Source organism: Coccinella septempunctata, chromosome 1 (assembly GCF_907165205.1).
Source record: "Coccinella septempunctata chromosome 1, icCocSept1.1, whole genome shotgun sequence".
Lineage (NCBI taxonomy): Eukaryota > Metazoa > Arthropoda > Insecta > Coleoptera > Coccinellidae > Coccinella > Coccinella septempunctata.
The window spans coordinates 62434864-62449853 of record NC_058189.1 but is presented as its reverse complement, the minus strand read 5'-3'; the positions used below and the strand labels follow the sequence as shown (position 1 = coordinate 62449853).

Here is a 14990-nt window from a genome sequence, read left to right as displayed (position 1 = left end):
TGTATCGCGATGCCATTCCAGTTCCCATAGAGTTCAATGTTATAGATGGCTGTGATGCCTAGTAGGCATAAGGACCAAAGAGCTCTTTGTAGCCGTTTGAACGACGGCATATCCCAGAGACTGTTATCAAAGCTGCTGGCATAGCCTACTAGATTGCTTTCTTTATAGTAGGCTATGGTATTGCTGTAGCTGTAGGATGTGTAGGCTAACCGACCGTGCGTACTGCGTAGGCGCATTACAGTTTTGACAATCAGCATAACCTAACCTCTCAAAAAACTGAAATTCTTTTCCGAAGAATATTAATGACATCTTTGCGAATTTTTGCAAGAATGGTGCATAAAAAATGTAGATCCCCAAAATATCCCTTTGGAGACGCAACCAGATTACCAATCTCAGATGAAGAAGTCCCCTGGAACGTAAAAATTTCTTATAATCCTCCAGAATACGAATCTCCTGGCCTCAAAAACAAACCTTGGGCAGATCCCTACATCGACGACACTTATTTCTGTCCCAAGTTCAACTTTCTCGATGGAAATGTCGACAGGGTGAGTTTTATGGGTACATACATGATTGAGAATAAGAGACCGTTGAATCCGGAAGGAAGGACTGGTCTGAGAGGAAGAGGTATCTTGGGAAGATGGGGTCCCAGCCATGCTGCTGATCCTATAGTAACTAGGTGGAAAATTTCTGAAGGAGTGAAAGAAATTCATTCTGTAACAAATTTGCCCATACTTCAATTTTGTGCAATTCAAAGGCACGACTGCAACGAATGGGCTATACCAGGGGGTTTCGTTGATCCAGGAGAAAACGTTAGTGAAACCCTTCGAAGGGAGTTCGCAGAGGAAGCCTTCAAATTATTAGAAACTGATAAGGAGGAAGCTGAAAAAATAAATATTGCTATTGCTGATTTTTTTAAGGAGGGCAAGGAAATTTATAAGGGATATGTAGATGATCCACGTAATACTGATAATGCTTGGATAGAGACGGTTGCCATGAATTTTCACGATGAAACCGGGGAGACTGTCGGAAAATTTGATTTGAAGGCAGGAGATGATGCTAAAAATGTCCTCTGGTTGGATATCGACAAAAATTTGGAATTATATGCTAGCCACTTGTCTTTTATTGAAGCAGTGGCCAAGTTGCATAATGCACACTGGTAGATTGATCTAAGAACTAAGAAAGTGATGTTTTCCAAAGAAGAAAATTTATTTTTTTTTATATATATTTTATATACATGGTTAGGTAGTCATTCTGTACCTCAAGATATTTTTACTTAATCATTAAAGAAATAGACATAAAGTGAAAACAGTCTCATTTTTATATTTGTAATGATACTTTCATTAAAATACTACAATCTTTTTTCCACTTCATCCAAAGTTTCAAGGAAATAATATATGCTCTTTGAAAAGCTATAAGCATATCCTTGGGACTCCACTTCATACTTAAATAAATAATATTGCACTCAAAATTTCAAAAAGTACTGTTGTGTTTTGAAAACCGCGCTCTCAAATATGAGCGCCCTCTGGCGGTTAGTTTCCACGACATAATTTTTTTTATTCTCTAGTGATACCAGAAACGTTTCTGAAGAAAGTCTCCATATCGGTAGTTTAACACTGGTTATTTAGTTTCAATTCCATTGGATTCTCATTCAGTTTTGAGAACCTAAATTTTGTATACGCCAATAACTTTGAAACCATGGACAGATTTGCAACCAGCGCATTCAGACCCTAAACATAAAGCAGCTTGAAAATTTCAAATTTCTGGCATGTCTCTAGACATTTCATCAGGATAATATGTTCTTAAACAATGCCCAGATTTAGGTATATTTTACCAGTAAGTAAGTTACAGTATTTACGGGCGGAAAAACAGAAAATTGAATTTGACGTGTCCAACCCGATCGTTTGAGACAATTTTTGGCTTTGTCCCAAAAACAAACGCACCAAATTGACCAACAAAAATGGGAATTGTCCCTCAGTGAAACAAATTTTTAATATCACATAGAACAATGCTACCCTTTTCCTTCAAACTAGACACTTTCCTGAATGCAATTTGTCTTTCAATTTGACTGCTATCGATCCTAAACCAAATGTTTACTCTTCCACCCTGGCCACCGAAGGACTATGTCCTCAAACCCGTATCCAAAGCACAACAGTCATCTTTAGAGTTCACACCAATAGCCCTGCCTAGATGTACACAAACTAACGTGGGCCACTACTCCTACCCTGTTTTCTACAGTGACGATGAGAAGGTAAAGCCAGAGATCAAGGAAGTACACCCAAAAATTGTTGAGAATTGGGTGCTGAGGGCGAAGGCCTGGTGGGTAGATAAGCCAGGTTTGAACAACTTCCAAGGAATGGCCAAATTTGCAGGGGATGATAACAACGATCCAGTTTATCAACACAAGGGTCAGTACACCATGGAGAAGAAAGACTGAGATTGCATGTTTTCTTTGGTCGGCAAAGGATAAAGGATTTGATCTGACACTCCTATTTACCAAAAAAATTTTCTGATAATTCTTACCTATACGATTTTGGCAACCCTTTGGCTACACCAAACAGCTTTTCTTTTATTACCTCCTTTCTAGAATGTATAGATCTTAGGAAGTTCCACCACATTATCTTCTTACTATTAGAATTTTCCAACAGAGGACTTATGGTTTATGTCGCCTAGTTGATGTCATGAAAAGGCACAGGTGGATCTATTCATCATCTTCTTGAGCTAAAAGTTATAATCTCTTAAAATATACCAAAAGAAAGTGTGTTTTCTACAAATTGTCAGACTTCTTCTGATTTATTTCCCGGAAATTACAGTTGATCAGTTGATCGTAGAGCTGAATCTGGATTGAGAGGCTTGTACTATACTTTACTTTGGATTGACCCCAAAATCTGAATAGAGTGCTGATCTCAAAGCATAATAAGAACAATCTAGTCTCGATTTGTGTTTTACCAAGTTATAAGAGAGAGAGTTTAATCTCTAAGATTTCTATTATCTCTAAAATTTTCAATTTCCCTCTTCTCTCATCCCTTTCATCTAAAGATGCTTTGTAAATATTGCTGAGACGTGAAAAAACCTTAATTCTTTCCAGAGAAAGTCTTCAACAGGCCCTTCTCATTCGAAACGGACTGCATGGAGTTCGTAAGACTGAGAAAATTGCAACAAAAATCCGACAGAGAATGCGAAGCCAAGTGTAGATACATAACTGGCTTGCAACAAGCCGACCTATTGAAGAAAAAGGAGGAGGAATCTTTGAAGATCGTCCCTTGCGAGTGGCCACCTCCGTTCTGGTACAAAGATGAAAAATCTCAGGTGCATACGGGTTATTCAGAGAGGAAATCTGATCTTCTTGGTACGGTGGAAGCTCACGATCCTTCTAGGACTTCGAAGTCTTGGCAGGAAAGTCCTAGCTTCGTACGAACTACAGACGATCCTTGCGTACGCAGGAGAGAGCTTTTAATGTAAGATATTCGATCTTCGTATCTGCTAATCACTATACAGGGTGGTCCAGATCGTAACCAAGAAATTTTAACCACGTATCCTACATAAAAAATAAGTCCTAGTTTGTCATATAAACAAATGTTGAGAAATGTTTCCTCTCCGAGATACGGGGTGTTAAAATTATAGAAAAAAAAATGTTTTTTATTAATAACTTTCACACTGCTTGGAATATTTTTATGAAATTTGAGACATAGGTTTTGAGCGTCAAGGAGCACTTTTTGCATAATATCATTTCTTTTCTATTCTACGAGTGGCGTGCGTACTGCAGCGAGACTGAATATTTTCAGATAAAAAAATTATACGCCACTGGTTTTTCCGACAATAAAAATTACTATTTGAATCCTTATTTAATTTGGAACAAATTCGGTCTCTTGACTTTTTGCTGTACGAGGCACCGTTTCCGGTTAAAAAAATAAAACACATTCTCATGCATGAAGAAATCGCCAAAATTTGAAATAGCAAAAATAGTATTATTATTAGGTACCTACCATATCAAATTCTGGCGATTTCTTCATGAATGAGAATGTGTTTTATTTGTTTAACCGGAAACGGTGCCTCGTACAGTAAAAAGTCAAGAGACCGAACTTGCTTCAAATTGAATAATGATTTAAATAGTAATTTTTATTGTCGGAAAAACCCTTGGTGTATCATTTTTTTTATCTGAAAATATTCAGTCTCGCTGCAGTACGGACGCCACTGGTAGAATGGAAAAGAAATGATATTATGCAAAAAGTGCTCCTTGACGCTCAAAACCTATTTCTCAAATTTCATACAGATATTTCAAGCAGTGTGAAAGTTATTAATAAAAAACATTTTTTTTTCTATAATTTTAACACCCCGTATCTCGAAGAGGAAACATTTCTCGACATATGTTTATATGACAAACTAGGGCTTATTTCTGATGTAAAATAAGTGGTTAAAATTTCTTGGTTACGATCTGGACCAGCCTGTATATGGTGTCCCGAAATTAATGCGACAAAATTTGGTCACAGTTTCTCGAGACTATTTTTGGTTTTTGCCTGTGCCTAGTATGAAAAAATATTGTTTTCTCAGGGTTGGACTGCCTTTCCGCAACGAGGGATGCAACTGGTATTACAAGAATTACCCCCCGCCAAAAATCAGCTCCAAACCACAGCGTTTCAGCAAGTAGAAAGTGAATAGAAAGCTAGCGTTACCGATAACAATCGATGACACTTCCAGTTGTCTAAATTCTCATAAGTAACAAATGTCAAAATTATTGTAAATCCAACTAAATCATGAGTTCTGAAGCAACTGAAAATTTATTCCTACTCGAATTCCTGGTGGACAGCCTAGAATTGGCCCCGCAATGCGAGTGTGCGAGCCCCCCGGGGGAGACTTGCGTCGCCTTCACGTTCCTGGACAACGCACCGTTGGAGATATGCGAGGAAGACTTCAGCCCGGCCATGCGTTACGGCCAGGACAACGCGCGTCTGAAGAGCGGAAAGTCCTGCTTGTTCTCCCTGACAGCCGATCAAGTAGCGGCGCTATCTGCAGAGTTCGACGTTACGGTGTCAGTCCTTAAAAAAATGCAGTCTGGTTGGCTTCCCGATAAGATACAGGTGGGCGCCGCAGTCATATCAATCGCGAACCTGTTCACCGAAATGATCCAGAGCATACAGGAATCCACGGCGCCGGAAAGTCCCACCTCCAAAACCCTGAAAGACGTTTTCGAAATCTTCAACACCGAAGGTACCCAAGTCGGCAAGATAGGCGTCTACATCCGCATGTCCTGTTTCGGAAAATTGATAGTGACTCAGTTCCAGATGAATTTCGACGATAAGTCCGTTCTTTTCAAGGACAAGGAGGGTAAATCCCTGTACCGTTACAAGAAGGCGCCTAGAGGCAAAGAACACAAGATTGACGATATGGGAGGAGGTGAATGCGACTCGGAATGCCCTTATGCTCCTTGCGCGACAGAGGAACCTTCTCCAATTGACGAAGGCTGCGCTCCAAGCTGCCCAGGTTTGCCACCACCGTCTCCAGCTCCTTGCCCTGCTCTAGCGAATAAAGAAACGGCGATAAGTCGCGTCAGTGTTGGAGTAAACCCGGACGTGCCACCCTGTATAGAATGTATGGGAAAGTCCGACGCCCCCTGCGTTTCCCAACAAGTTGGAACCATGGGTATGCCTCAGATGGGCTTGGGTTTCCCGCCACCCATGGGCATGCCTCCCATGATGCCCGGTATGGGTATGCCAGGGATGGGTATGCCGTTCCCCTCAGCCATGACCCCTTGCAACGAATGCGGAATGCTGCCCGACCCCCCCTGCATGCAAGGGATGATGGGAGGCTACGGAGGGATGCAGCAAGGACTCATGGGCTGTTCGCCGTCCTGCGATGGGATCCAGCATCTCCTCGAGGCGCAACAACAACAAAAAGGTATGCAAAATCCTCCCGGTCCACCACCGGGCAACTATCAAGAGATAGGCGCCACTTTGGGAACGAATAAACTCACCATCAGGGTTCACAAAAACAGCAAGGTGGAACCCTGCGAAGGAAACCCGGCGAAAATCACCAACAATCCAAACCAACCAAACCAACCAAACCAACCAAACAAAACTGACAATAAAGTTTCAGGAGGTGATTCCTGCACCTGCTGCCCGGGCGCCACCGCTGAAAGACAGAGGAAGAAGGAGCAAATGGGCCAGCAGCAACCCCAGCTCCAGACCCAGGCCTACAACATGGGGCTGGGGATCCCCCAGGGCGACTCCAGGATCCCGTTCTCCTTCAAGATGGGTTGCATGGGTCAGGGGGCGGGCGGAGCGGCCGGTAAGAACGTGATGGTCCAACCGCCCACCACGATAGCCGCGGACGGCACCCAGTTCACCGAAATCTCCGACCCCGACAAGGATCTGTTCATTCTGAGGATCGGGAAGAAATCCGAAGGGATAGACAAGAAGAACAACCTGGAACTGGAGCTGTGCACCCCCAGGGCGCCGGATTACAAGCCGCAGCCCAAGCAGGAGACCAGGGACACGCAGTTCGACGAAAGCGACCTCCCAGAAGGGGGCGGCGGTAAGAAGGGCGACAAGAAAGGCAAAGGAAAAGACAAAGGAAAGAAGGGCAAAAAGAAGTGATAAACCTACCTGAAATTTCATCATCTTATCAGCCATCTGAAGGCGCAGGTCGTGGCCGAATTTAACGGTGGTGGGGGTTGGAAACTAACAAAACGGCGTGCCATGTAGCGGAATCAGGTATTATCATTCGCCGATAGTTCGTTAACTCGTGAAGTTCATTCATCGCGCGCTGGCATGCGCATAGTGTAGTGTGTGTAAACTGTTTCCCACGTGTACCTCTAATCTATAAATGGTGAGTTTCCGAAATTGTAAATGTAACGAAATCTTGTATCGAGTACGGACCGTAGCCGGTCACTGTTTTTGTTATTGTCCCTTATCTCTTCAGCATTTTGTATTCGATTAAAGTAAACATGAACCAAGCACAGATCCGGACGTTTCGAATTCAATTTCAAACCATACGTTCAAACTCTTCGGCATTGCATCATCCAATCGAACGTTCCAATAAGGCTGGAAATATTCGAATTTGAAAGATGCGTTATGCACAATTCGAATTCCATTTTCACGAATCTTTCTTTTAGCAACGTTGAATATTATCCAGATCATTTCGAAAATTTTGCACTTTATTTGAACTGAGAGCTGCGTTTAGCAATCCATTCAATGTCAAGATTCTCATAATTCTACTGATGATAAAGACAACAATCACAATTACACAGGATGTAAATGAATAGCTGCGAAAAAATTAAGGGGTGTAATCCCTTTTGTCAGAAAATAATGCAAGTCTTTCATATATTTTAGAAACCAGCTAACTTTCTTTGGTCCCTTTCTCAAAAAAATTTTTCACCTCACTCCAGATTTGCTGTGGGTGCAGGAAACAATTAATAAAACAAGTACGAGATTGAAGAATGAATTGAGGAATATTTATGGAGTGCAAATTTTCTATTTATCAAAAAAATACTTTAAATCGAAAAATTTCAAATTTGTCATTTCTTTAGCCTTTCATCATTTTTTTTTAATTTATATTCTGCAAACGAAGTCAAAATGTAAACTGAGATAATTTAGGCAGGGTTAATTCCAAATTTCTGCATCTAAATGTATCTTGTGACATAGACCAATGTTTTCCCATGTTTTAAACTGTGAATTGCAAAAACGTTACATCCTGCATTTTTCTATGCATTTCAGTGACCAAAAACGGAAATGTGATGCCTGGTCTCAAATCTCATTATGATTAATTAGGCCCGTATTAAATTACACGGCTACTAACACAAATAACAAGGTTCTCTTGATTAAATTTTATGTCGAATACGCTGTATTTGTTGTGGAAACATTTACGTCTGTTTTTATCCATTTTTATGAATGAGTATCTTTGTTCGGTGGTTTGGATGGTTGGGATTTTAGGTGTATCTGTGGTAGTAACATCCGGAAGTATTGAATTCATGTTGATATATATTTAGATTACGTGTGGAGTACGTCTAGGATTTTTGTCGCTATTTATCAGGAATATTTGAGAAATTGATTAGCACGATTGATTCGACTGAATGAATGCCAGAAGGTTATTGCAGCAAAAATTACATCTAGTTTCATAAATATACTGAGATTGGTATGTTGCATTTTAAGTATTTCACGTTTTGTTCCTGTCATGTTTGATTGTTGCTTGAGCACGGACGATGATTTGGTTTTCAAGAGATACTCATAATAAGTCGAACTATTAAATCTAGATAGAGGCTATCAAACAAACAAATTTTTTTCAGGCCTGTTTTGTTATCAGACTCATATCACGTTAAATAGTTGTCGACGAAAATCATGAAATCTAGGTTGAACATAACGTATACCAGGTGATTCGAAAAATAATAGGTGGCATAAATTTGATGTCTTATCTAGGACCAAATATTGGACGAATTAGGGTGATTTAATATAATTTTGAGTGTGCATGGTTGAGTAAAGGGGTGATTGATATCTAGATCTGAAACATATGTGTTTTAGTTTTGAAATGCAATTTACAGAAGAAATATTCAGGGTTGTACCACACTCAACACAGCTGAGAAAGAATTAGGGTGAAGTTGAGTAGAGTAAAAAATTGCAGCCTTAGAACTTAAGAGATCATTACCGAGATGTCTGTCTTTAATTTTTTTTTTATTCTCGTTTTTTTATGTACAGGGTGAGCAAAATTCGTTGTCCACTGACTGAATCTCGAGAACTATAAGAAGAACTATAGAAGAAAACGGATGACACATTTCCTAGCTCTTTTTAAGAGAAACGACGAATTTTGAAAACCGTAGCCTCCTACGTTTCATCGTTTTTGAATTATTAGCAAAAAATGAAATTTTGACGATTTCGAAAAGTTCCAATAACTTTTTTGTCTTCGAAGTTACATATCTAAAACTTGAACCTTCTACAGGTACTTCATTACATAAAATCTACTGAGAAAAGACTTGTTTCCAATTCAAAAAGAATTCAATAAAAAAAGTGCCTGTAACTTCGAAGATAAAAAAGTTATGAGAACTTTTCGAAATCGTCCCAATCTAATTTTTTGCTATTAACTCAAAAACAAAGAAGAAGAAGGCTACGCTTTTCACCATCCTTTGTTTCTCTAAAAAGAGCACGGAAATATGTCATCTGTTTTCTTCTAGCTCCTATAGTTCTCGAGATCCCCTCAGTGGACAACGAATTTTGCCCACCCTGTACACTATTCCGTATGACAGGATTTTGAGATGAAGAGAATATGTGACAGATTTTTGTTGCATTAATTTCTGGACACCCTGTATATCCGGAGTATGCTACCCTCATGAAAAATAAAGGGACCCCTATTGGAAGCCCTTGAAAAGAACGGTTAGGTTAATTTTTAACACTCAATCGATCTTGTTGTTCTTGAATTGAAATCTCGTCTTTATAATTCGACTCCTTGATATTCATTCAAATTATTATGTTCGATAATTTTAATGTATGAGCAGCACGGGCGTAGCCAGGGGGGGGGGTTTTGGGGGTTCAAACCCCCCCCGAAATAATATAGATACGTAATATAAGTTTCAAAGAGTCTCACTTTTGTATGTCAAAACCCCCATGCCCATGATGAGCAGTTTATGCAGATTGGAGGCTATAATTAACCTTTATTATTCTGTCATAGATCCTCACACCCACCATGATATAATGTTGGTCCATAATTCGTTTTAAATCAGATGTTCGAATGTGATCGTTTTGAAAATTATAGGTATAATAATCATTTGAATCACTTTTTCCACTTTCTTGATTCTTTCGAAGCACTTTTAGTGTATTTTGATATTTTTCTCATTAGAAAGGAAATATCGGAGATATGGGAAATTGCTTTTCCAAATGGTTGTGAGGTAAAAGCAGCTTATCAGTAATTTCCAAGGCTGCTTGAATATTTGTATGTATTAAAATTGATAAGATTTTATACAGTATGTATCGAGGTATGTACATATATCCTCTTCGTTGCATAATAATTTCATGTTTGGATTCAAGTTCAATGATTTTTTTCTTAAGACCACATTAAAAAACTGAAAGATGGAAGAAAATATTTGGTTTTTCATAGGGATTTCTCATTCTTCAAATCAATTGCACAATATTCCTACTGTATCTGAAGATAATGTTGACCTACAGTAACCTGAAGTGGCAAGAGAATATTTGAAAATGAATTCCGTACGTTATTTTTCGCCAATACCCATTACCCTAATACATATTCGTCTAACCAAACCAGTTTTGGGGCCCGAAAGAATAGACAATCATCACGTGCTTACAAGTTCAATTTCTCGACTCGCTGAATAGGTTCAACAATGTTGGTAGGGGTTTTCCTGCATGTACAGGGTGAATATTTGACTCGTACAAATATTTTAATAGCAGATACGAGGTCATAAGAAATATATTTTTTCTTTAAAATTTTTTCCGAATCGGCTCGGTTTAACATATACCGGCTGTTGAAAAGCCATAGAAAAATATTAATTTTTAGTTCTATCTCACCCTGTACATTATGCAACTAATTATCCGGTCATCCGAATTTTCAGACTTTCAGAGGAAACGGAAAGAAATTCAAAATGCTGCCAATTTCACATATTGCTTTATCTTTTCCTTCTAAAATAAAATAACCTTCATTTTCCTGTCACTTGGAAAAAACAGAGCCATATTTTCTTCCAAATACAACGGAAAATTTAAAGAAATTAAGTTAAATCAGAGACATTCGGAAGAAACAGTTGTGCTTGCTTATTTCACGTAGGACCCTATACAGGGTGTTTTCAAAGGTGAGGCTTTTTTTTTTTTTGACAAAAGGTAGAACTCATCAAAATAAGTCTTTTAACCACAAATTGTCTATTTAAAATATCCAAAATCAAAGATTATAGAGTTGGGTTAGGTTATAACTCTATAATCTTTGATCCAAAATGGATGAGATACAACCCCTAGAAGTTCAACAAAATTTCATTGAATTTCAAGTACGGGACTGTTAAAGATGACTCCGGCATCGCAAAAACGAAACAAAACGTAAACATATGGCTGGACAATGAATGGTTGAGTACCAAGTTCATCGGATTAGATTCATTATAGGTCACTTGAGAGAATCATAATTGTTGTATCGTGCAATTTAGGGTGAAAAAAAATGTAGAAAATCGAGGCAGTTTCTTGGAAGTGCTTATGTTAGTCATGTTGAAAAAGTGCTATGATGTAAGATATTTCCCAATTTTATCCCATTTTACCGACGATTGTTGGAATGTTCGAACAAGAAGATTGCGATGCCCATTGTGAAAAAATTCGTGAATAATTTAGACGAATATTATTGGTGAGATTTTGACGTATTACTCTATTTTTTACACTTGTGTCCTAAGTCTTTTCTGTAAGATGGTATCGAAATGAGCCATTTCATAAAATCGTGAAGGTACTTAAAAATAATGAGAACAATTCAGCAATTCGTTTTCCAGTTTAATTACCACGTAAATATCGAACGAGCCAATATCCTAAACGAAACCACATGGTCGAATCAGGAGACTTTTTTCCCACTGCTTTGCGATAATTCAGCTAACAAACGGTCTAGGGTCGTATTAGGACCTATTTCAGTAATCATTTTTAATTTTTTTTTCAACTTCGTCATATTGAAAGTTTTGTATAGGTGATTTTTGGTGAAACGCTTCATTTTGACCAGTTATGCCTTCTATCGAAAAAAAGGCTCACCTCCAAATACACCCTGTATATTTAAGAGTAAAAAAAACATAAACAGTAAAGTGGTTATTGCATTGCACTACACAGAAACAAGTAAAAGTTACTTTCAGTTCAATGCAACAGGCAATTAAAAAATAAGACAAAACAGAAACTGAGCCTAGTCATCTGAATCCGCTACTGTGCTTGCTGTGCTTCTCACCGATTGACTTGGCAGCACCTTTTTCAGCTTAAGACACGCATCCTTCATAACCGTCAAATACATATCCCAAGTGGATATTGAAAAAAAAATTGATAGAGGTTTCACACCTTTTTTTCCCTATCCAAGCATTTTTCTGTTTCAAATACAATCTTGAATTCTGGCTGCGTCGTCAGTTTTCCACCATCTACCACTAATGAAATTCCAAGTGAGTACATACTCACAACTCACCGTATGTCCCATCAATATCGATTTTAATCTGATATTTCAACCTGCAACACGGGGCTGTTGGCGATTTGGTTGGGAATAATTACCTCTGTAGGACAGAAATATAACCTCAGTTCACCAGATCGATATTATACCACGTCTTCATGTATATCAACAAAGGCGTCTTTACTATTACGACCACCATTTTCTGGAGAGTTACATTTTTTTCGCTAATAATACCTAATGATCCAATTAGTCGACCTACTTTATGTGAGCATTCATCGAAGGATGTTAATGACCTTTTTCAATCATTACACGAATTTATGACTAATAACAGGAAGTTGAGACTTATTCTCTGCATTGAAGAAGAGGAGGTGTTTCCTTTCTGTACATTTCTTCAATTAATCAAGAGTTCAAGCAAGTGATTAACTTCATTGGCGAATGGCTGAATGGAGGAAACTTAGATCTTTATGAGGAGTTTACGAATCATTGAACTTTTGGTTCATTATTTGCCATTATGGAATTCTCGACTGTATGAGGGAAAATCTATTGCCTCTTGTGGTTTCTGATCACGCTTTTAGAGATATAGGTATACTCTATTCATATTTATTTTAGCAGTCGGTTGGCCATGAAATAATTTTCTCAAGTTTTTGTAACTAGAAGGGAGTAAGGTTGAAATGTCGTTAATGTCATAACGCCGTTGCCACAACTAATATCAATTTTTATTACGAAAATGCCGAGAGTGATTGAAAAAAGATACAGGGTTTCAGGAAGTGCTATTTAGAATTCAGGTCCGCTCATTCAAATAGTTATACCTTGATATTCTAAAATCCACAATACTTCAGACGGTAGCGAACATATTCAATGTAAGAGAATTTATAAAATGTTTCATCTGAATCTAAACGACTTATATTTCAGCTGAATATTTCCACAATCAGAAAGATTGTGAATGAAGAGGATGACAAAGAATTTCCTCCTATTGGGGGACCCAAAAAAGCGGTGGCATTCGAGAATTTTATGTTTGAGTGAATTAATGTGAAAAGTTTACTACAGGATTTTCGATGAATGTAATCGTAGAATAAGTTCCCGAAAATTGATTTTTCTATTTTTCATTCGACTTGTCCTACACATTGTAAATGTCTTAAGGTACCAATAAATACCTACTTATTATTAATATAGCAATTTATTAAGATGAACAGCTCGATGAACAGCCACAAATATGCGCCAGTTGTCCTGATAATTGTTTATTTATGTGAAATTTTTGTTCAAAGGTGAAGTTCATCTTGACTTGAAACTTCCTTTAATTCCTTTTACTTATATTGATGCAAGATGATTTTTGTTGAAGAATTTAACATTCTTGTAATTATCTGTTAATTCCTTCGGGAGATACCCATTCCCAACCACTGCATCATATGCATTTCATCTTAGGGTTAATATTTTTGAAATCTTCAACTGATGTAACGTATTCAAACTTCAGCCAAAGAAGATAACGAACATTAACTCTCCTCAAGCTAGTGCATATTATGATATTATACTGATCTCTTCTATTTCCCATGCAAATAACTGGATTTGGTATGCCTTCAATCAGTTTGTATGTACTTCAATTATGTTCGTCACATATTTTCCGAAGAGATTCGACATTGTGATAAAATACGTAATAACAGAAACTTATACGTAGAACGGGCAACATAGCGTTGATTTAAAATACAAAAATGTTTTGATAAGCTTCATAACCCCACATTTTCGTATTTCACAGAGTGAAATGTGTCAAATTTCCATGGCCAACCGAGTGCTAAAATAAAAGTGAATGGAGTATACAAGGTGTAAATGAATAGTTGCGAAAGAGGGGGTGATTCCTTGTCATATATAGTGTCTATCTTTCATATAAATTCTATCATTTTCGGGATTTTCCGATGGTCAACTTTCGAGACAACATCAACATTTTTCTTGGTGGTCTTGCTCTCATAGAATGTCTGCTTAATTTCGAATCAGTTGTTTTTGTTGTTGAATGATTCTGTGAGAACAAGAATCATCGTTGACGAGAATCCACACAATGCGAATGAAATAAAGAAGTTCAAATAATGACATTTGATAAGAATCTTTTATCACTACCAAAATAAATATTTATGAATATTGATTCATGGGAACAGAACTCGATCCAATCTCTAGCATGTTAATATTTGAAAACGTGAGACCTTGATGACACGAATCAAAGAGGCAATCGAAATATGCCCCTATTATTCTTTGAAACCCAATCTGAAGTTGATTTTGCAGAAAAGATAACAATTTTATTATAAGTATTCTAAATACCCCACGATCTATCAAATTCTCCGTTGGAGGAGTATATTCTTGTTGCTGGAGAAATTCATTTTGCATTCAAGGTCATTCCCAACTTTAAAATTGTATAATTCCACCTAATGTTAAAATTGTGTGATGTCAAACTTAATTATACAGTCAGCAAAATTGTGAATTCGGACGTAGGTAGGTGCATGTTATATCTAGGAAATTCAGCGAAGCAATACTTATTTATTCTAGTCGGTTAACTGTTGTTTTAATTAAAAACACGTAATTTCACTAGTTTTTCCGTCATCCTGACCTATTTCCAACTCATTCTAAGGGAGTCGTACATTTGTTTTTACTTTCTACGAAACTATTTATTCAATAATGAATACCGCAGAAAAATATTATTGAAATGTTGACCCAAGTTGAAATATGTAGTTCCTACAAAACGAAGCAAATTTCAAATCACGCCTTTTTGGTTTGTAACCTGGAGCAGCCATAAAAGTCAAAACATTTTAAACAGTTAGATGAGAATCAGTTCTGGTATATTTTGCCAAAGGAGCAGATAATTCGAAAATTTTCGTTATTTACTCTGTTTCAAATCATGCTAATTACTA

General features: G+C 37.7%; 4 protein-coding genes across 6 annotated transcripts in view; all 4 read left to right on the top strand.

Annotated features, from left to right (window-relative positions):
• The first annotated feature begins 251 nt into the window (after positions 1-251).
• Positions 252-1244, top strand: LOC123312793 (ADP-ribose pyrophosphatase, mitochondrial). Its single transcript, XM_044897294.1, has one exon. It carries the CDS (start codon positions 303-305, stop codon positions 1158-1160), a length of 858 nt encoding a protein of 285 aa, XP_044753229.1. The 5' UTR covers positions 252-302; the 3' UTR covers positions 1161-1244.
• Positions 1245-2043: 799 nt separating this feature from the next.
• On the top strand, positions 2044-4749 carry LOC123310340. The gene is made up of 3 exons (XM_044893809.1): positions 2044-2405; positions 3086-3455; positions 4549-4749. The coding sequence occupies exons 1-3, from the start codon at positions 2087-2089 to the stop codon at positions 4643-4645; spliced, it is 786 nt and encodes a 261-aa protein (XP_044749744.1). The 5' UTR covers positions 2044-2086; the 3' UTR covers positions 4646-4749.
• Positions 4622-6826, top strand: LOC123310325. Of its 3 annotated transcripts, none has more exons than XM_044893798.1 (2): positions 4622-5892; positions 6091-6826. In XM_044893798.1, the coding sequence occupies exons 1-2, from the start codon at positions 4752-4754 to the stop codon at positions 6588-6590; spliced, it is 1641 nt and encodes a 546-aa protein (XP_044749733.1). In that variant the 5' UTR covers positions 4622-4751; the 3' UTR covers positions 6591-6826. The 3 variants fall into 3 exon arrangements, with proteins under 3 accessions (XP_044749733.1, XP_044749729.1, XP_044749725.1); XM_044893794.1 differs by having other exon boundaries at positions 6085-6826; XM_044893790.1 differs by having other exon boundaries at positions 4624-6826.
• The window catches only part of LOC123310336 (proton-coupled amino acid transporter-like protein pathetic), a 32915-nt gene continuing 24594 nt past the window's right edge, over positions 6670-14990 (top strand). Inside the window, exon 1 of the mRNA XM_044893804.1 lies at positions 6670-6822. Within this exon, the coding sequence (XP_044749739.1) occupies positions 6820-6822 (3 nt within the window). The 5' untranslated portion in view covers positions 6670-6819. The remainder of the gene's footprint in view (positions 6823-14990) is intronic.

Coding starts and splice junctions, on each gene's coding strand:
- LOC123312793 (XM_044897294.1), top strand. CDS start 303: ATGACATCTTTGCGAATTTTTGCAAGAATGGTGCATAAAAAATGTAGA.
- LOC123310340 (XM_044893809.1), top strand. CDS start 2,087: ATGTTTACTCTTCCACCCTGGCCACCGAAGGACTATGTCCTCAAACCC. Junction 2,406..3,085: donor TCCAGTTTATCAACACAAGG/GTCAGTACACCA, acceptor AATTCTTTCCAG/AGAAAGTCTTCAACAGGCCC. Junction 3,456..4,548: donor CGCAGGAGAGAGCTTTTAAT/GTAAGATATTCG, acceptor TTGTTTTCTCAG/GGTTGGACTGCCTTTCCGCA.
- LOC123310325 (XM_044893790.1), top strand. CDS start 4,752: ATGAGTTCTGAAGCAACTGAAAATTTATTCCTACTCGAATTCCTGGTG.